Genomic DNA, 25003 nt, shown 5'->3' with positions numbered 1-25003 from the left:
TCACTCAACGTTTTGACAACTACGTTGACACGCTGAAACCGACCTCTTCCGACACCCAAAAACACCGAAGAAGCACAATAAGCACGGACACAAGGTGGCAGAGTGACTTACCCCCTGGTGTACATGAATGAATTTGATTTTTCAATCCCATTTACTTCCGTCTCGATTTTTAAATCAAGATATAAACACCGACAAACCGACATGAAACTTAAACTTAACTCTTGATCGAGAATCCATAACAGCCGATTCAAATGTGCAGTGATCCCATCTGTCAAAACCATATCTAGATAAAAAAATAATTTGTCCGGAATAGATTAGACACGAACCAACTCATAAATTTTGTACGCGTGTTCGTGGCTAGGATAAATATTTTCCACGGCAGATGTCAGTTTTGTGCTTTGATCACAAATTTCTTTGTAATTTATCGGTGGTTGTCCTGCAAATTTTGCAATTGTTGAAATTTTTGTATTCGTAAATCGGTTTTAGATCTCGATTTATTTGATTTCAATAAAAACAACCTAACACAACAACTGACACCAAAGATGCATCATCGCCATATTTAATCGCACTAATTTTTTCATACTTGCAAACATTTGATATCACTTACCATCTACGTGAAATTCACATAATGTCATCGGACATGAAAAACACGTAACTTTTATCTGAATGTCTATTGACTTTTAACGAAGACAACATATCAAAATGTCTGGCAACTCTTCCATTTTCTCATAGACCGGTATAAGACAGGCACAATCGCGTCATTTGTCGCTCAAAGGTAAATGCTTCGAACGAATTTGATACCAAATATTACATCCTCAGAAGAAAGGTTGGCGTATTTGCTAATTTTTCTATGCGTTGCTTCCACCTTCGCTCAAGTGCAGCGCTACCAACAATCAATACGAAACTAACGATTTTAAATTGGCTCACTGACTAGCCAATTGGTCCCAAGCAAATCGATTAACGTACCCCATTCTAGTCGAAATTCTAGTACTACACTATGTTTGTTTTGATTCGCTATGAAAGTTTGACAGATAAAATGAGGGGTTCATGGATTTTCCTATGTTTCGAGGGGTGAATCGATTAGCTTGGGACCGAAGATAGTACCAGAGCTGAGCCAAGAAGTTGAGCACGTTTCTTCGGGACTTTCTTGTCTTAGAGTTACCTCTATGGCGCTACTGTATCTGTCGCTTGGATTCTGGAAAAGTTGCCAGTCTTCTTGATATGATGTCTTCGCTTTTAATCATGAATGACGTAGCAATGATGGATGCTGGATGTTTCAGGCTCGGTTTCAGGGGCAACCAGATTTTTTCACGTAGCATAGACGTGCATAATTTTTAGAGTGTATACTAGCAGATTTGCACAAAATATTCCCTTTTGCCAGGTGGGGCAAGATGGGTCATCTACCTAATTTATAAATTTTTGATAGCCAACATCGACAGGTTTAATGTATCCCCAATGCTGGTTTGAAAAAGCGAACCATCATTGATGTTGCATCACAAACCACATAGGTCCTATAAGAATGCATAAAAGGTATGTGTGACCGCTTATACATTTCATTTGACACATGATCTTCATTAACTTTTTGCAAGGCGTCTGCTTAGTTGACTTATACATTTTATGAATAATCAGCAATAGAAATTTACCAAAAGGTATAAGGAGATTTCTATCCGTATAACTTACATGTAACAGTAATCGAGCAAAAATGAAAACTCTCCACAATCTTCACCTACATGTGACGACCGGCAGAATCAGCTTCCATCGGTTAATAATTGTTCAAAATGCCATTTATACTTCGTCGAAAGTGGAAAATGGAAATCTAGATAGAGCTGGAATTAGGGCCTAACAGCTTTTGTAAACAATGACTTCTCTTGAAGATTTCTAGACATTCAAGGCTCGCCCACGCAAATCAACATCCTCATCGGGTAGCAAAATACTTCCCCTATCCGATGGTTGGGTTGGTCTGCAAGGGCATGCTTTGAATTCCTAGAAATCTACATCAGTAGAAGTCATTGTTTACAAAAGCTGTAACGCCCTAATTCCAGCTCTATCTAGAAATATCTGTTGTAAAAACAATAAAATTTCTGACCAAAGCACACTGCTGACATCTGGCTCCGTGTTCGCGGGGAATATTTAGCTTAGTCATGAACCCGCATGCAAAAGTTATGAATTGGTGCGTGTCTGATATATTCTGGACATATTATTTTTATCTAGATCAATAAATCCTATGGTTTTGACAGTTCGGATCACTGCACATTTAAATCGGTCGTTTACAATTTTCGGGCATAAGTCAGACTTAAGTGTCATGTAGGTTTGTCGGTGATGTTACTTCTACATTCTATATAGGATTTCGAAAGTCTTCTAGAGTGAGTTTGGAGGACTTCCACAACAGCAGATTGAATTTGTTAATGTTTTATTACAACGATACATTTAAAGATAGTAATAGAAATTAAAATAAATACGCGTCGTTACCGAACATACAACACCAGTTTCTAAAACATAATCGCAATACTCGTAAAAGAAAAACACAGTAAACCTTACAGCAAAACTCCGCTCAACTTCCACCGACGGCGTGCTCGCTACGCCCATAATCACAATCCTTCAGATAGTAGAAACTGTTCTCGTTGATCAGTTCGTGTATCGTTCGTTTCAGCCCCAGCAGCGAAGCCAGGCGGTACTTGAGCGTCACCGATTCGACCAACTCCACCAGCTCGGCAACAGCGCGTTCCATTTCCGGAGTAACGCATGGTTCCAATTGGAATGTTTTAACTAGGTTCTCAATCATTTCATCCGTCAGCGGCATTCGGTCCAGGTAGTCCTCGAGATACGCAGTCTCCCCGTTGACAATATAGTGCTGATAGAGAGCGGTGGCCCAGTTGATTTCGTAATCGTACGTCCGGGCAACGATGAGCGCTTGGGGGACGCTGCGGAAGATAGAGGGAGAATTCAGAATTGGACATTTTATTGCAATGAAAGATTTAATTAGGTACCTTAGAGCACTATTCACAAAGAACGCAAGGTTGCTTCCTTTTTCGTCTTTGATGTTTAGCACTGAATAGCACGACCGTTTATCATCATGAGGTCCGCTCTTCTCGACCAGAGCTTGATTGATCAAACAGATTTGCAATGCAATAAGCTCGGCATTGCAAGCAGTTTTCTGGGCCAGACTCATTTTGTTGTCCAGCAGATAATTTTCCGCAGCATGCATGTACGATTCCATTGCCCCATTCAGTTCCGAAACGACCAATGGAGTGCATTCCAAGCGAGGAACGGCTACCTTAGGACTTCCACTTGTCGATGCGGCAGCTTTCTCATGCGTGGACAGAACCTTAGCGATGGTGGACTTTGCTTCTGTTTCCCACATTTCAGCAATCTCTTTGTACATTAAGAAATGAAGAGCGGCCAGTCGGAAGAACTCCTTCTGTTCCGGGCAGTGTTCATTAAGGTAGGATATGATGGCAGTCTTCAGACCGTTGGTGTGCTTCTCGTCAAACTGTCCCAGCAGCGACTCGAATTGATCGTTCTTGATCAAGGTTTCGAAGCAATAGTACATTTCACGATATCGTCCGATGCCTACGAGAAGTTTGACGATCAGATTCCACGATTTGGCAGCAGTGAGAATCGAGTTCAGCGCTTTGCAGTGTTGTAGAACTTCGACAATCCCCTCGACGGAGCATTCGTGCACGAAGCAATCGTGAGCCTTGACTAACAGCGCCACGATGATGGTGTTTTGTTTTTTAAGCGACAGGACCTGACCCTTGAAGATCGTTTTTAGATTTTCCAACATTTCCCGATCGTCCTGCCCAGCAGTTGAATCCTCCAAAGCTGATTTTCGTTCTGGGGATTTCTCCAACCGTTTATACTGCTTGATGGCATCGCAATATTTTAGTAGGTAATTTCCAAGCATGGTCGTGTTGGGGGCCAGTTCCAAGAACAAATGGAAATCTTGATCGATGTTGTAATCCCACAGGAGTTCTTCAATGGGTTTCGTACTAACGCCCGGTGATCCCTGTTGCAGTAGGTAGAATTTAGAACTAACCACAGCCGTGGCGATTTCTCTGGACAGGAAGTCCGACACAACTTCGTCCACCAGCTGGTGGGATGTCATGATATCACTAACGACCTCCAGTTTATGGATGCAGTCCTCTTGGATGACCTCAGCAAGAAAACCAACCGGATCACGAATCTTGAGGATCTCGTTGTATTCTTTGTCCAGGTACATCGCTATACGGTAGGTTAGAACGATTCGTTTGGCGAGTTCCTGACCGTACTTGATCTGAACGCCGAGACCCTGTAGAAGAAAGTTACATATATATTAGATTTTCAGGAAAGACATTGCAAAAATTCAAAACTTACATTGATTGCTTCATAGATGTCTTGTTTTTCTCGGGACGGCAGCTCCTCGAACTCTGAAGCTCCCGCGCTCGTATCGGATGAATCGTTCGCGTTACCCCTCATCGGAGAACTGATCCACGAGTTGTTGGTCGAGCTTTGACTGACCCGGCTGGAGCGTAGCGTTCTCCGTTGGAACCGATTCGAGGCCCGTTTGTAATCCTCGTTGAGCATGAGACGTTCCTCTTTGCTTAGATTATACAAACTAACCAAGGACTCGGCCAGCGCCATGCAGAATACGATGAAGTGAAGATCGATTGGTCGTTGGTCGAAGATAGCTTGGTAACGGAGCGCCTGAACGATATCCCCTTTCTCCAGCAGACGGTTGATAAGGTTGTCCAGCTGAGCAACCTCGTCCTGGTCCGCTATCTTAAGATTCGAAATGGTAAGATCATTGATCCCGGCAACTTCTTTCAGCTCTAGGAATGTATGATAGAGAATTCCACGATCGCGAGTGAAAGCGGTGTTGTAGAAATGCGAGTGATACAACTCCAACGTGGACGGATCCTGCGAGCACCTTACGTAGGATAACACCAACTCGTACTCCAAACGATCGCGATCGAATACCTCGCTCGGATACAAACCCCTTTCGTTGATCAAGTCCAACGTTTTCTTCAAAAGGATATATCTCTTCGGATCACTCTGCTCCAACCGGTTGGCAATGTGGATGTAAAAGTTGAGAAGAACTTCCGGACCAAAGGCGTACCGCTCCATATCGCGTTGATACTGTTCAAAATCGCAGATTTCCTTGACGTCGAACTCATTGACCCAATGTTCGAAAATGATCGTCTCCTTCGGCAGTTCCGATAAGTCCGCTATCTCAACAGCTGCCTTGTAGAACTTTCCAGCAACCAAGTGCCCGCAGAGGTTTTCGAATTCTTTGTGAAGGTCATCAGGTTGGTCGTAGAACTTGATGAACTCAACCCGTACCTTTGAGTTGTGCATGATTTCACTGATCTTCAGCAGTGTCGTAAAGTCGACCTTATGGGTGAAGTAGTTGATATCCGAGGCGACCAAAGACTCCAGCAGCTGTATCTGATGATGGAACGATTCAAAGTTGCTATCGAGATGCAGTGTTAGCAGTTTGGCGCTGAAGTTGACCAGATCGAGTTTATCCAGCTTCAATAGTGGGCAGTATGAAGCGTTGTGCAAAAACTGCTTGAGAAGATCGGTGGTATCTTCTGAGAAGTTGGTCGCACTCGTTTCAGTTAAATATTTGACTAGAAGACTAAAGTTCGATTCCGGATAGAATATGCCGACGCTATTTTGCAGGGTCTGGACGGATCCAGTTTCAACGCAATATCCCACAAGATCATGTAGAAGTCTATCCTCCGAGAGGCTCTCCATCTTATCCTGATAGGGATACTCAGTCGAAACCATCAGCCAGGTGATCCAGCAGTACTTCCGCTTCGCATAGGCTGTCATCCCGGCCAACACGGCTAGTAGTGGCCATTTCCTAAGTACCGCTTGTTCTAATAGGTTCATAAAAGTGTTGGATGATTTTGCACCACCCAGTCCCAGAACTAATCGTTTGAAGCCATCGTAATCCAGCATATCGCTGGACAGTGCTTCCGATTTTCCACTGCGACAATTGCTGGCCTCATTTGAGCACAACAGAACCGTAGCAAATAGGTCACGATTGTACTGGCCGCACAGGAACCGTGCACCATCGTAGTGCGCTGGTTGCTGCTGATCCGCATCGAGTGACGACGTCTCGCTGATGATGGGACGCGTTTGTCGACCGGACTGGATGTCACTTTCGCTCGATATGCTCGAGTAGCTGTCCAGTGGAGCTGTGCTGCTGCTACCCTGAAATTCGAACGACAAAACGTTACGCGATTAGATTTTTTGCGATGCTAGTGGTGGGTGATCTCCCAGATTAAGATAGCTGAAGCGTAAAAAATGGGTTAGTCGAAAATTTGTTAGGGCAAGATGATAACCTCTATGCGGTGCGGTTGCCTGAAAAAACCAGACTCGCATTATCAATTGTTTTCACGAGCCACCGTCTACTTGCCGACCGAATGAAGCGTTTTCAAATAACATCATGGCATGGGAGATAGTGTGAGCCGGCAGAAGGACAATCACATGGCATTTTTTTTATGTTTTGTTAAGATCACGTGGAATTTGTAGCGAACCTTCAGGATTTTGTTTACGATGGTTTGGAAGGAAGCTTTCTTCATCATTGCATTGCTATTAGATTAAGGGCCATGCGACGCGGGAATCCTGATTAGCCTTAGGGGTTCTTGGTTCAGTCGAGGTTCTTTTTGAATTGGAAATGTTGTGTATTCCCTAGGCAGTTGGCATATGGAACCTATACGAAGTCGTGTAATGGCAGGCTCAATGGGATAAATGAAGATGGTGAGGTTTTGACAGAAGATTATAGTTGAGGGCACCAAATTTAAAACCGTATTGAGTCAGCAAGAAGAAGTATCGAATGACAAACTAAAAGGTAACAATTCTAAATTACAATGAACCTACCTTCCTTCTCCTCCGGGACGTCTTTCTCCGGAGCGACGTCGGCGATGAGCTTCGACGATGCTGCACGGTTTCCACGTAGTACTTGATAGCTCGCATAACATTCATCCCGATATTACCATCCCGGAAACCGCTGCGGCAAAGTTCCAGCACTTGTTCTTGTGGATAGTCCAGGTATTCAACGAGCAGCAAAAACCGGAACCAATTGTTGTCCCCGAGTAGTTGCCGGAGAAACTGTTCGGGAAATTTTAGCAAACTGCACCGGCACAGGGTGGTCATAGCTTCCAAATCGAGTAGCAGCTCCGGATCTTCCCAGTTCTTGGCAGCAACTACAGTCTCACATCTATCCAACAGTTCTTTAGTTGAAATCTTCAACGCATCACCCGTACGGGGAATCATACTGAGACAACGTACATAGGCACGTGTTTTGGAACTGTCCATGCCAAGCATCTCAATGAATGCGATACAATGAGCAACTAAATTGGTATCATGGTAGTGTGCAACGGCGACTTCGGCAACCGATCGCGCTGCCAGGTTGATTTGAGGAGGTGTTATTCGAGAATAGCATTTCAGTTGATCTAGGTAGAACAGGTAGAGGGCGTAGCACGAGCGATACTGTTGGATGTAATGCAGATAGTTGAGATGCACGGGTGTAGAATACTTTTCGCAAAGTACAGGATGATTGAAGTGAGGAACGTAGCCATGTTCTTTGATGATTGCTAGTTTGGTAATCTGTTCGTCCTCGTCTTCTTCATCGTCGTTTCGATTTTTGAATAAATTGCTCCGTATCGTCTCCAGGCAAGGGAGATCGTGTAAAGCTAGTAAATCTTTGGCTGAAATCGACGATACTGGGTTGAGCTTTAATCTGTTCATAAAGCTACGCAGGTGGGACAGTTTCCACAGGCGTTCATCATCGTCGGGGAATGTTACGTTGCGTGGATCCAAAAAGTATTCAAACAGAAATACAATTGGGTTCTCATCGTAAAAACTTTGCTCGTAGTTACATAAATACTCTGAAACCTTACTAGAAATCCTTAGTAGACTATCCTTACTAATACCGTTATTTTTAAGCTCGTTCAATTCCAAAAACAGCTCCACCTCTCTTCTACTATCACAGCTTTCATCCGTAGCTAACTTTCTGAGACCTTCCTCACTGATCACGCTCAAATCCAACAGCTGAAACAAACGGTTATCTACCAGGTGCTTGGTCAATCCCTCCTGGAACTGCTTCCCTTGCAACAACTCTTTATTCATTGTCAACGTTTGCGTAGTGAACAACCTTCGCAGTATCAATTGGGAATCTGTTCGTTCGTGATCTACAAACTTGCCGCAAGTCGCCAGTGCATTCAACAGCACATCATTTCGGCACATACTCCTTTGGCTGGAGAGCTGGGAAACCATGAAGTCGTTGATTTCCCACCGTTGAAACAGTTGCCTTAGGCGTTCGTTGAATCTAGGATCGTCGTAGATGTCGATCTTGATTTGAGACAATTCCTTCGAGCTTAACGTTGGGTCCTTGATCAATTCCGGTGACCAGCGAATGCATGCATTTATCTGGATCCATATTTTCACTAGGTTGTCTATGTTATTCCGCAGCAGGTAGTTCCACACGGCGTACTTGTCGAGCAGCGGAGAGATTTCCGTTTCTGGAATGATTGGCCGAAGCAAAACAAGCAAACATAAACAGATTAATAATTACTTTAAGAGACATGCTATATTTAGTATATTTGTTTCTTTCGTTGCACTGATAATGGTACAATTCAACTTCTCAATCGGCCATGCGTGTTTGCCATCTTCTGAATGAAGTAGCTCCCCGTACGCGTCAACGATCAGGTCCACTGAATTTGCTCTATGCTAACGTGAACCCTCCGACCGGTGGAAATGAGGTTACCCCCGATAATGGTAAGCAGCTGTGTTTTACTCTGTCCGGTTCGGTACGGAGCCATTGTCGCCACTCTCTGTGGGGAGGCGCCTTGACGAGGCTGTTGTAATCTATCTCGGTTGGGGCAATTATTATGAAATTTATGAGCCAATTGATTGTTCGATTGTTTGTTGTGGTGTGAAAATTAATAGCGATAATAGAAAATCCCATTTCTTCAAAGACATACAATGAAGCATGCAGTCCACTATTTATGCACTCAGGGTGGTCACTAAATTTTAATTCTGAAATTCTGGACTTTTTCCAGATTTTTCCTTTGACTATATGTTTTAGTATTACTTCTACGTGAAGTCAACGATTTACATAGTTGAAGATGCTAATTTCAAATAACAGACTGTAGTGGTAATTTTTATACGATAGATGGAGTAGATGAAAGCATAGAGTTGATAGTTCCGTTAGAGTACGGCAGTGTGAAGATTGCATATATATATTAGAATAGCGAGCTAGGACAACTTTTAAGGAAGGTACAAATCGGTTTTTTCATCTCTTCTAACCATACTCCCCCTTTTGGAGAGGGATGGTGAGGGGTGTCCCCCCGTGGTAGGGGTAAACAATAGTTGCAATTTCCAAACCTACGACTGGATGCCTTCCTTCAAATATCAACCGTAGTGCGGTAAAAAATCGGTAGAACTGTTTCAAACACGCAGTTGGTACTTGAGCGGTCGGTTTTCATCTCTTTTGCCAATGGTGGCGGGTGGGGGGGGGGGGGGGGACACCCCTCACCATCCCTCTCCAAAGGGGGAGTTTGGTAAAGAGAGATGAAAAAAACGATTTGTACCTTCCTTAAAAGTTGTCCTAGCTCGCTGTTCTAATTATCTATATACAATCTTCACACTGCCGTACTCTAACGGAACTATCAACTCTATGCTTTCATCTACTCCATCTATCGTATAAAAATTACCACTACAGTCTGTTATTTGAAATTAGCATCTTCAACAGATTTTTCCGTTTTACACCTAAAAATATTTCCCAGTTATTAATATTCGACAACTTTTTTTTCGAATATCTAAGAATACCACGAAAATATTGATTTAACATGTGAAGAGACTGCTTCTAGAAAGTTTCAAATGATCATGGAAAAATTACCTGCAGTTGTTTAGAAAGACAAAGCTAGATAATTTTGGTTTCTATTGTTTTGAGAAATGTACCAGCTAGTACATAAGTTAAAGTTCTTCAGTTTCCTTAAAATTCTCTTCGAATTTTATTTAAAAGTGTCTTGGTACTCTTCAGAATAACCTTATCAGCCTTCTCTTAACGATATTGAAATTTTCTTAAAAATTGCCTCGAAAAAAACTCTCTTTTGGAATACTGCCAGAAATTTCTTAAAGCTTTCTTCAGCATCTAGTTGGAACTCGTCTTTGAATTTCTTTGAGACTTTGCTCTGAATTTGCATAGAACTGCTTTCAGAGTTCTATTCCAATGAAATTCTTTTCAGCATTTCTTTGAAAATCTTTTGTGAATATTTCTCTCTTACCTCGTTGGAATTTTGTCTAAAATTCGCTGTATTACCTGACTTATAACGAATATACGTTTTATACGAGTACCTCGAATACAACGTGCTCGTATAAAACGTATATTCGTTATAAGTCAGGTAAACATTAGCTAGACTATCAACTGGAAACGAAAATGAAAAAGAAGCACGCTTAGAGCGAAAGGATGGCTGTGGATTTTGTCGACGTTGAAACAAAACCTCATTATGGCTTTCAATCCCTTTCAGCGATACCATAGAGGTAACTCTAAGTAACCCACTCACTATGGCGAGTATCCAATCAGACTTGATGATGGTCAGTTATTACCTGATGTATTTGTGGGAGAGCAGTCGTTCGATTCCTTGCCGCAAGCAGGACGTCGGGATCTTCTACCAAAACGCCGGTGGAATAAATTCTGATGTTGAAGAGTACCGCCTCGCTGTTGCTACGATGTAATTGTCCTGTCTGTGCGAAACGTGGCTCGATTATCGAACGCTTTCCAGTCAAATTTTCGCTAGTGACTACGAGGACTTCGTTGCGTTCGGAATCCTAACAACAGCCGTAAATCTACTGGTGGAGGTATCCTTGTAGCTGTCCGTGGCGGGTTGGAGGCTAAGGCCATCGAGAACGATTCATGGAACTATGTTGAGCATGTTTGGACAGCCATCAATCTGGGTGATCGCACACTATTTCTATGCGCTTTGTTATTCCACCTGATCGAGTCCGGACAATTAACTCATCGATACTCACTGTCGGTCAGTTTTCACAGTTATCGAAAGTGCCACTCCAGTTTATGAGATATTCATTTTTGGTGACTTCATCTGCCAGGCGTTTCGTGGAGTCCATCTCATAGCGGATTCCTGTATCCAGATCCTGATAGCTCTACATTTCACGCAGGAGCTATTAGCCTTCTCGACAACTACAGCGCAGTGGCGCTTACTCAAATTAATCATGTAGATAACGAAAATTGGATCGTAGTTTGGACCTCTGCTTCGTGAGCACACAGGACAGTGCTCCATTAATTTCCTCGGCACCTTGTGCACTAACTAAGGGAGTTCCACATCACCCTCCTCTAATTGTCACTGTTTAGGACAAACTCGTGCGTGATTTTGACGATTATCCTGCTACGGTTTCTTCTTGGGTTTCTTATGACTTCCGTAAAGCTGACCACCGTAGCATCATAGATATATTGTCTAGCGTGGTATGGAAGAACATCCTTGATCCAGATGACGGTGAGGCTGCAGCGCAAACCTTTTCACATGTCTTGGCATATGTCATTGACAGACACGTCCCGAAAAGAACTCACCACAAAGTGGTTTACCCTCCCTGGCAGACGAGAGAGCTACGTAGGTTGAAGTCAATCAAGAGAGCAGCATTGAGAAGATTTACGAAGTATCGCACGCTTCCTCTGAAACTTCATTATGTGAGGCTGAATCACATGTAACAGCGAGTCAGGCGTGAATGCTTTTCAAGTTTCCAACGAGGCATCCAGCTCAAACTTAAGCTACACCCGAAATCCTATTGGAACTACGTGAACGAGCAACGCAGGGAATCCGGCCTCCCATCGTCAATGGAATTCAACGAAAAAGTTGCTGCCACCGTTCAGGATATATGCCGCCTTTCTTCCGACAAGTTTGCCAGTGCATCCACTAATGAGATACTAACTGACGACCATATTAACCTGGCTGCCAGGAACGTTCCAGTAAATGATCAAACGCTGGGTGCAATTGATGTTAATGCTGAGATGATTTCTAAGGCCGCGACTCTGCTCAAGTCATCCTTCAATCCTGGATCTGATGGAGTTCTATCGGTATTTTTGAAGAGACATATTGCTAGCTTGTTAATTCCGCTTCTTCACCTGTTTCGAATGTCTCTCTCCAGTGGCATATTTCCATCCTGCTAGAAATTTGCGCACATGTTTCCCGTCCACAAAAAAAGGAAGAAAACGAGCTGTGGAATTACATCGTTAAGTGCCACTTCGAAGCTATTCGAGCAAGTTATTATGGAACCGTTGCTATCCCATTGCAAGCAATATTTGAGTGCTGATCAACATGGGTTTACTGTCGGCCGCTCTACAACCACCAATCTGCTGTGTCTCATTTCGTATATAACCGAAAGCATGTCGGATCGGGTCCAAACGGACGTTATTTATTCAGACCTATCCGCAGCATTCGACAAGTTGTACCATGCTATTGCGGTTGCTAAACTCGGCAGGCACGGTGTGTGCGGTAATCTTCTGAGTTGGTTTCGATCATATCTTACCGGTTGCCAACTAAAGGTTGCCATAGGAGATTGCATATCAGGTATACCCCAGGGAATCCACATGGGACCGTTGATTTGTATACTGTGCTTCAACGACGTGCATCTGGTCATCGAAGCTCCTCGGTTATCATATGCAGATGACCTCAAAATCTTCCTACGAATCCGCTCCATTGTTGACAGTCACTTTCTTCAATGTCAGCTGAATGTATTCGCTAGTTGGTGCAGTTTAAACAGAATGGTAGTGAACCCAGCCAAGTGCTCTGCTATTACGTTCTTACGAAAACAACAACCGATTTTATTTAGCTATGGCCTACTTGGCTCGACAATCGAACGCGTGAATCAGGTGAAAGACTTGGGTGTGATCTTGGATTCGCAGCTTTCATTCAAGCAACACATTGCATATGTTGTCGATAAGGCGTCAAGAACTTTAGGGTTCATTTTTAGGATAATTAAAAACCACCGATATCTACTGTCTAAAATATCTCTATTGTTCGCTTGTTCGATCGACGCTTGAGTATTGTTCAGCGGTTTGGAAGCCAAACTACATCAACGGTGCCGAGAGAATTGAATCGGTTCAACGTCACTTTCTTCGTTTTGCGTTGCCAACTTATCGACTTAGAACTTGTCCGGACTAGCAGAGCCCCAATCGTGGACGATATCCTGCAAGGAAGGACAGATTGCGAGGCAAATTGACCTGAATGTTCAACCCCGACCGCTTCGTAATAACCTTATCCTAAGACTGCCTCTACGTCGCACAAATTATGAAGCATACGGTGCGATTTGCGGACTGCAGAGAATATTTACAAGTTACTCGAGTTACTTGCAATAATTACACATGAAAAATACCATTTTATTACATTCATTATTGCGCATTTTGCACCTTACTGGACTCCGCACTTTGAAAGTGCGGGATGAAATAAGTGCGGGCCATGCGTATGACAGATAGAGTTGTCAAAATGACAGTTATGCTTATCTGAAGTGAATACAAAAACATTGTTTTGATTTCAAGATCTTACATTCGCATTGCATTCTACTCGAAACACGTGTAAAAATAATTTTGCAAAATTACTTATTTGTGAACTAATTCTAAATTACTTATTTGTGAACAATTATATGGTTTTCCAAGTATGAATTAGATTGAAAATGATTTTGAGACGTGTTTAAATTCAAATGGTACACCTTTTTTGTTTCCAAATGTGTTAAACTCAACAGCGTTCTAGGCGTGAAATAACCAAAAATTTCGTTGTTTTTCGTCAGCATACCATCAAAGTGCGACTCAAAATATTCCCAAAAATCCAGTCACCACTGCAACAGACATACAATCAGGGAAACAATCTGTGCACGTTGCTTAAGCCTATAGCCTATTTTTGTTTTAAACCTCTGTGGTGCGGCCCTGTTTTAATGGTTCCTAATAAAAAGAGTATAAATCAAGAGCAAATTTTCATTACGTCGAATGTAACAAAGGTAAACAAAGTCGAGCTATCAGTGTCAATCGATTCTCCTGCTATTACACTATATACTGTCCGAACATAGGATCAAATCCCATTTTTAACTTTATTTACCAGTCAAATTGCTTTTTGACATAATCACCTTCCGATCAAAATAGTTTTCGATGTTACTTAAGTCACCCAATTTCTATGGAGATGCCGTTTGACTTAAGTAACAGCGCTGAGAAAACCGTGAAAAGTGTACGTTCGTCGTTTTGCTTTCTCATTATTAAAGTGAATAAATCGAACTGTTTGTTGCTAAGATAATTTCGGTGGTCCTAAAATGATGAATGGGCTGCACGTAAGGAGACGTAATTGATAATTCTCCCGAATATCCTGGTAAATACACTTTGACTTAAGTAACAATAGGGGCCACCAAACGACGTATAATAACTTTTGACTCAAAAACCAGTATTTCTTAGCATGAAAGCTAGCGATTTGCCTTTGAATGATTAAAACCCGGCTGAATATGTTAAACATTGCTATCACTATGAGATTATATGTGTTTACTTGAAAATAGGAATAACTTTTCGGTCATCAAAACAAAACTTTATTTTTCTCGGATCGGTGCGAATGTTACTTACGACATAATGAAAATTTGCTATTGAAATGTAAAATGATTGATTAGTAAAGTACGGGCCTGGGTGAGTAAATAGCGGGCAGTGAAGGTACGCAAGGAGTGTAGTGAAAACGTCGAGAATAAACACTTTGTAAAGCGTATGTAAATTGAAGTCCCTTTATTATTTATCACAACATCTCGATTATTACATTGGCGACGAGGTGTAACTGGACAGGTAAGAACATTGAAATGCATGAAAATCTAAGCGAGAGACAGACTATATTTGTTTACTCAAACCGATGTTTGTGGGGAGGAAGTTGAGGTTACGTTTACAATGTTTTTTTTTTTCTGTTGAAGGTAACGTCGTCTTATTTGTGTATTTTGGAAAGCTTATTGACTGCCGAAGAGCAGTGAGTAAAAACAAATATCGTCGCTGGAAGCGATAGGCTACAGGGTAGCGACTGCTGAAACAGCAGTGGTTCGAGTTTTGTCGCTGGAAGCGATAGGCTACACAGTAGCGGCTGTGACAGCGGATAATCGTCACTGGATGTGATAAGCTACGATTAAGTAGCGGCTGTACAGTGGGTGAGGGTAAAAAAAAAAGTTACCAGGTAGCTGACGACGGGCTATAGACTGCAATTAAACCAAGTACCTGCTTGGTAAGAACTAATACGCGAGACAGTAATAATATGAATCATGTTTAACTTTCTATAAACTATTATTTTAGGATCAGACAGATCGATTATGGAAAAGTGGGAGATACAGCCCTTCAAGTTCAAGACTTTCCCTCGTAACACTGTTTGTAATGAGTGGGTTAATTTTAAACGAAACTTTGAGTATATAGTTGCGGCATCGGGGGAGACCGATAAAACAAGCATCAAGAATCTAGAGCTGGGCCGGACCTTCAGGAGGTGTTTACTTCAATTCCCGGCGCGGATGTGACTGCAGATAAGGAGAAGAATATGGATCCGTACGCTGTCGCTATACAGAAGCTAGACGCTTACTTTTCACCTAAGCAGCACGAAACGTTCGAACGGAACGTTTTCTGGATGCTTAAACCGAATCATGAAGAGCCATTGGAGAAATTCATGTTGCGTTGCCAGGATCAGGCCAGTAAGTGCAATTTCGGAAGTACTGCGCAGGAGAGCAGGGCAATAAATGTTATTGATAAGGTCATCTTATTTGCCCCGAGCGATTTGAAAGAGCAGCTTTTGCAAAAGGATTCTCTCAACATAGATGAAGTCGCGAAAATTGTTAGTTCGTACGAATCTGTGAAACACCAGGCACAGCTGATGAATCTTCCATCAACTGGGTTTTCGGAGTCTTTTGATATCAATGCTGGCGAAAGAAATAACGTCAACAAAATTCGAAACATCCCGATCAGAGAATGCATGAGATGCGGAAAAAGGGATCATTTTGCCAATGATCCGAACTGTCCTGCACGTGGTAGAGAGTGCATAAAGTGCAAACGGATTGGTCATTTTGCAGCACGATGTCGAACCCCTGCAGGAAAACGAAAGTATGCTGAAGAACCTAAACCCGGCCCTAGCAAAGGATTCAAGCGACAACGCATACATGAGATCTAAACCGAGGAGGAAAGGAAAGATCGGAGTTTCATTAGCATAAACGATGGAGGAGAATTTCTGTGGCTTAAGCTTGGGGGAGTGACGTTGCAACTATTGATTGACTCTGGCTGTAAGAAGAATATTATCAATGAAAAGGCCTGGGTGTACATGAAGAACAATGGAGCAAAGGTTTGGAACCAGGAGAAGCACTGCACCGAAGTTTTTCTACCATATGGCAAGGAAGCAAAACCGTTGTCCGTTCTTGGCAAATTTGACGCAAATATCTCCGTAGACGATGGAGGAAAAACCATCGAACAGGTTGCGACATTCTACGTTGTGGTTGGAGGTCAGCAATGCTTACTGGGTCGTGCCACAGCCATGAGTCTGGGTGTTTTGGTGATTGGATTACCGAGTACACACGGAGTTAGTATGGTTGAGTACACACAAAAACACCCGTTTCCCAAGATAAAAGGCGTTCAAGTTGAGATTCCTATTGATAAGTCTGTCGTTCCGGTGTGTCAACATCCTCGCCGTCCTCCTATTGCTCTTTTATCAAAAATTGAAGAGAAACTGACGTCTTTGCTTATTAGTGATATTATCGAACCTGTTCAAGGTGGATGTCAGTGGGTTTCACCTTTGGTAACTGTGGTTAAAGATAATGGGGATCTTCGGCTATGCGTCGATATGCGACGAGCGAACGTTGCGATCTTGCGTGAGCGCCATATCATGTCAACAATTGAGGACTTTTTGCCACGGTTCACGTCAGCAAGATATTTTAGCCGGTTAGATATCAAGGAGGCTTTCCATCAAGTGGAGTTGAAGGAAAAGAGTCGTTACATAACAACCTTCATAACCCACATGGGTCTTTTCCAAAACAAGCGGCTGATGTACGGAACTGTTATTGCTCCAGAAATATTCCAACGAATCATGGAACAAATTTTGAGCAGCTGTAAGCAAACGGTAAATTTTATTGATGACATCCTTGTTTTCGGCAGCACCGAGGAAGAGCACGATGTGGAACTAAAATTAGTGTTATCGGTTTTGAACGAACATGGAATTCTCCTGAACCCGGAGAAATGTTTGTTTAAGGTGGACCGCTTAGACTTTCTCGTACACACAATTTCTTCAGATGGTATCAAACCCTCGAACAGTAAGGTTGAAGCGCTTCAATGCTTTCGTACACCAATCACCTTCAGAAGAAGTCCGAAGTTTCCTCGGATTAGTTACGTATGTCGGACGATGCCTTCCAAATCTAGCAACAATAACGGCTCCTCTTCGGGAATTGATCCGATCCGGCATTAAGTTCTCGTGGGGTAAAGACCAAGAGGAATCTTTCGTTAAATTTAAGGATATGATTGGTAACGTTCAGCAACTGTACTTTTTCGATAATACACTCCGAACAAGACTAATTGCGGATGCATCACCAGTGGCTCTTGGAGCTGTGTTGATTCAATTTGAAGGTCCAACGGATTGCCAGCCTCGTCCGATCGCCTACGCTAGCAAAAGTTTAACATCCACGGAGCGCAGATATTGCCACACCGAGAAAGAGGCGTTGGCCTTGGTTTGGTCGGTTGAGCGATTTTCAATATACCTGTACGGAAGAACATTTGAGCTGGAAACGGACCATAAACCATTGGAAGTGATTTTTCAACCAACTTCTCGGCCATGTGCTCGAATTGAAAGATGGGTGCTGCGTCTCCAATCCTTTTCTGTTGTAGTAAAGTACCGCAAAGGATCGTCCAACTTGGCTGATCCCTTGTCTCGTCGCGTTGAAAACCCGTCTTCCGAGACCTTTGACGCTGAGAGTAAATTCATGGTGTTGGCAGTTATGGAGTCCGCAGCAATTGACATTCAGGAGCTTGAAGATGCGACTAATACTGATGTAATCCTGGGCATTGTTAAGGAGTGTTTGCGTTCTGGATGCTGGGAAAAAAAGAAGTCAAACCGTTTTTACCGTTCAAGGATGAACTTGGGTTTGTTGGAAATTTGTTGGTCCGTGGGAACAAACTCATCGTGCCGAGTAAATTGAAGGCAAGGATGCTTGATATCGCCCATGAAGGACACCCGGGAGAGTCTATTATGAAACGTCGTCTTCGTGATCGTGTTTGGTGGCCGGGTATGGACAATGAGGCTGTGACTCGAGTGAAGACCTGTGATGGCTGTCGTTTGGTAGGATTACCTAGCAGACCCGAACCAATGAGTCGCCGTCCGCTACCATCTGTTCCATGGATCGACACCGCGATAGATTTCCTCGGCCCATTGCCTTGTGGTTCGTACCTGTTGGTAATTATCGACTATTATAGTCGTTATAAAGAAGTGAAAATAATGTCCAAAATAACAGCCAAAAAGACAATAAGCAGGCTTGACAGGATTTTCACTCGCTTGGGATATCCTCGGACTATAACGCTGGACAATGCCAAGCAGTTTGTCAGCACGGAGCTAGAGACATACAGCCAACTACATGAAATCACTTTGAATCATTCGACGCCGTATTGGCCACAAGAAAACGGCCTCGTCGAACGTCAAAACAGATCTCTCGTGAAACGACTTCAGATCAGCGCTGCGCTTGGTAGAGATTGGAAACAGGACTTGCATGATTACCTAATCATGTACTATATAACGCCCCACTCGACTACTGGTAAAACACCAACCGAGCTTATGTATGGACACACGATTCGTTCGAAGCTACCTACGATCGGAGACATCGAGACAGCCCCACAGAACACAGAATTCCGTAATCGAGACCAAGAATCGAAGGGAAAAGGGAAGGGGGCAGAAGATACCCGTCGTCGAGCTAGAAGATCTTCTATCGATTCGGGTGATACTGTTCTGATGCAGAATTTAACGCCAAGTAACAAGCTTTCCACGACCTTCAACCCAAAGCAGTATACAGTTATCTCACGATCAGGCCCTCGTGTAACAGTTGAAGACCCTCAGAACGGAAAATCTTATGACAGGAATGTTGCACATCTCAAAAAGGCTGTGGACCTTGAGCTGAAACCTTGGCTGAGCCAAATGTAGCATCCGATGACAACCATCAAGATCAGGCGCAGTTGCAGGCATCATCAGAAGAAGATTTATTTGGCTTTGAGTCAGAAGAAGTGACTGAAGCACCAAGACTGACCATATCAAGCCGACAGTGTAGATCAAAGAAGAAACCGGCCCGACTCAACGATTACTACATGTAACTTCTTAAATTTAAACAAAGGGAGATGTGGTGCCGAGTGCTGCTCTGTTTTATGGTTCCTAATAAAAAAAAGTTTAAGTGTAAAATGATTGATTAGTAAAGTACGGGCCTGGGTGAGTAAATAGCGGGCAGTGAAGGTACGCAAGGAGTGTAGTGAAAACGTCGAGAATAAACACTTTGTAAAGCGTATGTAAATTGAAGTCCCTTTATTATTTATCACAACATCTCGATTATTACAACCTCTGTTCTAGATTTAAGGCATCCCTCGTAATGTTTTTAGAATACTTTAGTTTCCTTTTCTGAAACAAAGGAGCACTTGTTGGCCGAAAATTGTGTCTCCGAAAAATTCGCTCTCGGAACACGAATCTCTGTTCCGTATGGACTGCTAGCAAAGCGGTGTTGTTTTATCATGATACGGAGATACTTTCCAACAACACTTGTCACAGAACCCCCATTCCCTCTTAGAGCGTAATATAATGACAAGACAATAGTTGTGACATGATGAATGTAACAAGCCGGCGCAGGTGGTGTAGTGGTAAGCGTGACTGCTTTCTAACACCCCAATGGGTCTGGGTTCAATCCCAGCCGAGGTCGGTGGGATTTTTCTGAGGCATAAAAATCTCTGGTCACGTCTTCCTTCGGAAGGGAAGTAAAGCCGTTGGTCCCGGCCCATGTGTGTTGAATGGGTGCGATATCCTACGCAGGTGTGGAAGCTGCCTTCCTGCACATTCGATTGCCGTCAATGGATGGCAATCGATGTCCGTCGGTGATTGGCACTAGATTGCGGAACAGAGACCGACGTTAAATAAAGGAAAGAATGATGAATTTATCATTCCGCGCATAATAGGGCTGTATATCATGCTCCTACGACCAACAAGGCCCAACTATTTTACATCCGGAATGTGCCGGAATTTTGATTTTCTTGCTTATTAAGCTTCCCAGTGAATGCAATTTCTATAATTTTTATATTATTTTGTCATAGCAGGGGTAGAGGAGGCAAGATACCCACCCTAAGGTTGACATAATTTTCATATTGTTCATATCTGTATACGGCCAACTACAACAACTCAGCGACTAAATGCAATTGACTCAGAGAATTTTCTTTCCAAACGAAATTTATTCATATTTCGAGTCGCTGAGTTGTTTGTCGCACCTACACATTCATACAATACAATGTATTCAATTTTGGAGTTATTTCGGTAGGGTTTCTGAAAAGTTGTAACAAGCATGTTATCGATTATTGCTTATTCTTATTTCAAAGAGTGGATTTGTTTTTTCGGTTTTTCCGCTTTTTTATAGATCGAAATTCTATCCGCTAGACTATGAATATAGCGACTATAGTCTACCCCTATTTTCTTATTGTATTCTATTCGGGACTATTCGCATTTCATGTGAATAGTTTTTGAGACGTTTTAGACCCCTCTATGGTGGTCTATCGACGCCCCTTCTTTAATTCATGTTTCCTAGTATTTTTTATATGGTGAGAGTTCTCGTAATTGCATGAACATTACGTTTAAATTTAAATTTTAAATTAAGCAAAACAAAGTATAATTTGTAACATGCGTAAGAATATCGTACCTCTCACAAAATCTAGAAGTAACGTTATGTTTCCGTCAGCTGCAAGAACTGGAAACAACTTACATGAAAGTAAACCGATGCGTTCTGGGAGAACGACAAAACAAATTTATTCATAATTCATTTACGTAATCAAATAGCGTCATTACACAGAGCCAACCACTATCGCCTAGTAACATCAACCATCAATCGGCCGTTAACTTCAAATCGTTACTGCACCACGTTTTCCCCGATCCCAACCCCAATCCGATTCTTACCTTGATTCTTGAAGAACAAATCCAGTGCAACAGCGTTCCGGTACACCTCATCCTTGGTGTAGAAGGTATTGAATGACATCGTTTCCACTTCCAGCACACTATATTCACTGTCCAACTGTTGGAGCAAATCTGCCAACTGGCGCACGTTCGCCTTCAGCAGGCAGTACACTCTCCAGTTGGCCTCAATCAGCCGTCCCTCGCCGTCTTCTTCACCACCACCGCTGTAGTTTTCGATTGTTTTGCCCAAATGTTCCCGAATAAAGTCCCTCAAACTATGGTCACTGGTTTCCGCGGCGATTTGGTAGAGCACATACTTGGGAACGCGATCAATGTTGGTCAGGATATGTTCCGCCTTGAAGAGCTGACGATTCGAGAGCAACCGATAGACGTACGCGTTAACCTGCGTGTGAAAACGAGCAAGTACAAACGATGAATGAGTCGTGAGCCTAACGAGGATCGTCGTTTGGTGCACTGGGGTAAGTCAAAGCAGGAAGCATTTCATCGAATCGATCTTCGTTTACAAACACAGAGACAGCGAGAACAAAATGAGAGACTCGAAGGGAGATTCGATTCAACAAAGATCGGTTACTGGTTGCTGATAACGAGCAGTTCGAAATGGCGAGTACGAGGAGAGTGAAATTATGTCTGGACGGGCAATTAATTAGCTGATAATTTTCTCAAATTTATTGAGGTAATTTGTATAGACAACCGTAAAATTATGGGTTCAATGTTCTGAGCGCATCAATGGAGAAGCTTCTCTATCAGGATTTTGTAAATTTCTAGGTATGCTTATAAAGGAAAAAAACAAAATGTTGTCCCGCTGGCCTATTCTTAGGATGCAACTGACCCAATCAAGTAGAGTCTTATCGCTATTCAAGCTACTGGCACTTTCTCGTTTCAACTGGTAGTGCTATTTGCGTTTGATAATCGCTACGGTTTATGAGATCGTCGTCACAGAACGATTGATCCGATCGTCTTTACTCTAAATATGCCGAGTGCGAGACTAGAGCATCAACTCATGTCTGTTTACTGTCGGCTGGTGCCAGTGCGTCGGGGTACTCGTTCACCTTTAGCGGGGTGTTTTGTTACACCGAGCTGAACCGATTTGTACTAAGCTTTCTAGAAAAGCTGAGATTGCCTCGGCCCGATGTTTGCTCGAGTGATTCATGTTAAACGTGGCGCCTCGCAAGAGCGAGAGGACGTCGAGCAGATGCTGTTCAGAGCCTATTGTCATCTTGATAAGACCGACGAGACAAGACTAGTGAACTAAAAAGGTCGAGTCTCAGGGCAACACTATTCTTAGGACAGTGTTTTTTTTTTTACTAAACTGCTATACTGCCGTTCTACTCATAACTGTCCCATGTTCTATGCAATCCTTATGCACCGTGGAACTCTTATGCGTATAACGGCAGTATACCCTGCGACGATTCAAATATGACATCCACAAGCTTTTCGATTTTTCTACCCCTCCCCCCCTATGACACGCATTTTCCCATATTTATTACACGTATTGTCACAAATTCTATAAGCCCCTCCTCTCCCCACCCGCTCCTTAAAAGCGGACGTCATATTTGAATCGTCCCTTATGGACTTTGTCAAACGAATATCCTCAAAAAAGCATCTCCTGAATTACAAAACTAAAAAAAACTGACTCGCAACCGAGTGATCTTCAACTCCAACTACTGATCACAACAAACTTTGGAAAACGTCTTACACAGGTAAACATAACGAATCGGAAATCCCGGAACAGGTACTAAGATCGATTCTTCTTTTGTCTTCACGTTTCTGCATCAATAATCCCATCTTACCTTCTGCAGGAAGTAATTCTTCGCCTCATTGTGGGACAGTTCGTTCCTCTCCGCCAGATAGGCTACGCAAAGATTGACGTGTTTACCCTTGGTGGCAACATCTTTGATGATGACGTCATCGTCCAGCTTCTCCCAGGCTTTGATGATGATATCCTTTTCTGGTGGCATTATCCACACTACACAACAGTACTCTCTGTTCAATTTTCACAATTCCGAAACAACCGAAACTGACTCACGTAGCCACTGAAAGTGCACTCAAACCATCATAATATTATTACCGAATGATTCTTCGGACAAAACAAAAGAAACAGACACTAATAATCCATCCGAAAGGGGGTGGAAGAAAGTACACTCTAGTTATGGTTGTTTGTTTGCCAACTCTTATCTACACAATCCGTCAGCAAACAGAAAAACGGCACCCTTTGGTGGATACACAGCAAACAATAAACACTGTTGCGCTGATAAAACTATTGAAATTCACAAGAAAAATGTTTGATAACAAAAAGCGATTTGCCACTGCCTGCGTTTGCCATCGATGACAGTCATATTTTTTCATCAGTATCAGCTGTGAATGAGAGAGGGGACGACGAATCATAACAATCATCATCAAAACAAACCAAACGCCACGTTAGCCCCGTCATCCCATCAGTCTTCTGATGACGGTTGTTTTTCATAAAGGGAGCGTTACCAATCTTTCGGACGTTTTCAAACTGTTTTAAGGTTAAATGAATACATTTAACTTCATCGATGTGTAAAAAAAATTTTTGATGTTAGTAAAAATGGCGGCCGAAAATACCATCCTCTGGTGGTGTCAGCACTGTAGCCTACAGTTTTTATGCTATGTTTATATGTGCATTGTATGCATGCATGCGTTACAAATTTTATGTGAATAATCATTAATGAAACTTGAATTTTTCATGATTACCCAGCAAAAAAAATGTAATATCGATCAACGTAATTCAAGCTGATGTATGAAATAATGATGTAACAGCAAAAAGCAGATACAATATTACATCAATGGATATAATTTTGTTCGCAAAATCGATGTACATCGTACCTTGAGATATTACACAACCGATGGATTGACCTGGTTGCAGCAGTTTCGATGTAATATTCAACACCTTTTTTTGCTGTGTAGCTTGCCTAATTTAAAAAATAATATAATAAATATTCAATTCCTACATGTAAGCGCTTCCCTAATAAAAATAACCAATTGAAAGAGCTTAACGACGTGTTCGGAATATCATCCAAACTATTTGTGGGATAGTTCGACCGTACGGGCTACCGTTCGTTTATGGTATTTGTTTATTAGGGTTGTTGAACCTCGTGTTGAAAATTTATCACGATTATTTTGCCGCGCAACCAATCAAACATCAGGGTCGAATTTTATGAGGATATATACCCACCATGGTTTTAACTGCTCAGCCTGGACAACGGTTTAGCGTGTATAGGTATTTTGCTATTAAAGAATCAAAGTGACGATTGACTCACAGATGGCGAGTGGGTGAAAATGGTAATGACGTTTTGATATCTGAGCGGTTCCATATCATTAAAGCAACGAGTAATTTTCATCTTTTTTGATTTGCATGAAACCTTGCATACAAGTTTTTGGGGAAGAAAAACGATGTTTTGCATACTTGGTTCGCCATTTTGAATCTAGCCTTACTTATGAGAAGGGCCTATGAAAAATGCACATAATATCTTCAAAAAATTGTATCTCGGAAACGGTTTGTCCGATTGGTTTGGTGTCTTAGGCGAAGTTTTAGACAATTGTTGGTGTTATATGGAAAAAATATGCACGGTAAAAAAAAAAGTTTGGTATTTGTGTTTTGAACTAAAATATAAATTTTCCCTTTAAAGTGACATGTCAATAATTTTTTTATTATCCTTATGTTATAGCTGACTGAAAATGCTATCTAGTGCACAGTAGGTTGTTCTGGAGAAAAATAGGTTACGATGAAAAAAAATGTTTTTTAAAAAAATACAATTTTCAAAAAAGCTATTAAAAAAATCAAAAAAGTTTGTCACCCT

General features: G+C 42.3%; 1 protein-coding gene across 1 annotated transcript; it reads right to left on the bottom strand.

Moving 5' to 3' along the window:
* Positions 1-2447: 2447 nt before the first annotated feature.
* LOC135714589 (spatacsin) lies at positions 2448-23501 on the bottom strand. Its single transcript, XM_065237974.1, has 6 exons — positions 22973-23501; positions 21165-21564; positions 6868-8510; positions 4354-6198; positions 2988-4288; positions 2448-2921 (listed from the first exon to the last, which is right to left on the bottom strand). The coding sequence occupies exons 1-6, from the start codon at positions 23138-23140 to the stop codon at positions 2552-2554; spliced, it is 5727 nt and encodes a 1908-aa protein (XP_065094046.1). The 5' UTR covers positions 23141-23501; the 3' UTR covers positions 2448-2551.
* Between the last annotated feature and the right edge of the window lie 1502 nt (positions 23502-25003).

The sequence above is a fragment of the Ochlerotatus camptorhynchus genome, unplaced genomic scaffold (genome assembly GCF_037179485.1).
Source record: "Ochlerotatus camptorhynchus isolate MF236.1 unplaced genomic scaffold, CSIRO-AGI_Acam_v1.1 ptg000667l, whole genome shotgun sequence".
NCBI lineage: Eukaryota > Metazoa > Arthropoda > Insecta > Diptera > Culicidae > Ochlerotatus > Ochlerotatus camptorhynchus.
This window is presented reverse-complemented; position numbering and strand designations above follow the sequence as displayed.

Excerpts from the sequence above, each read along its gene's own strand:
- LOC135714589 (XM_065237974.1), bottom strand. The coding sequence starts at position 23,140 with ATGCCACCAGAAAAGGATATCATCATCAAAGCCTGGGAGAAGCTGGAC. Across the intron at positions 8,511-21,164 it reads TTTGTTCTTCAAGAATCAAG|AAACGGAAATCTCTCCGCTG; the intron begins GTAAGAATCGGA and ends CAATCATTCCAG. Across the intron at positions 4,289-4,353 it reads ACATCTATGAAGCAATCAAT|GGTCTCGGCGTTCAGATCAA; the intron begins GTAAGTTTTGAA and ends TTTCTTCTACAG.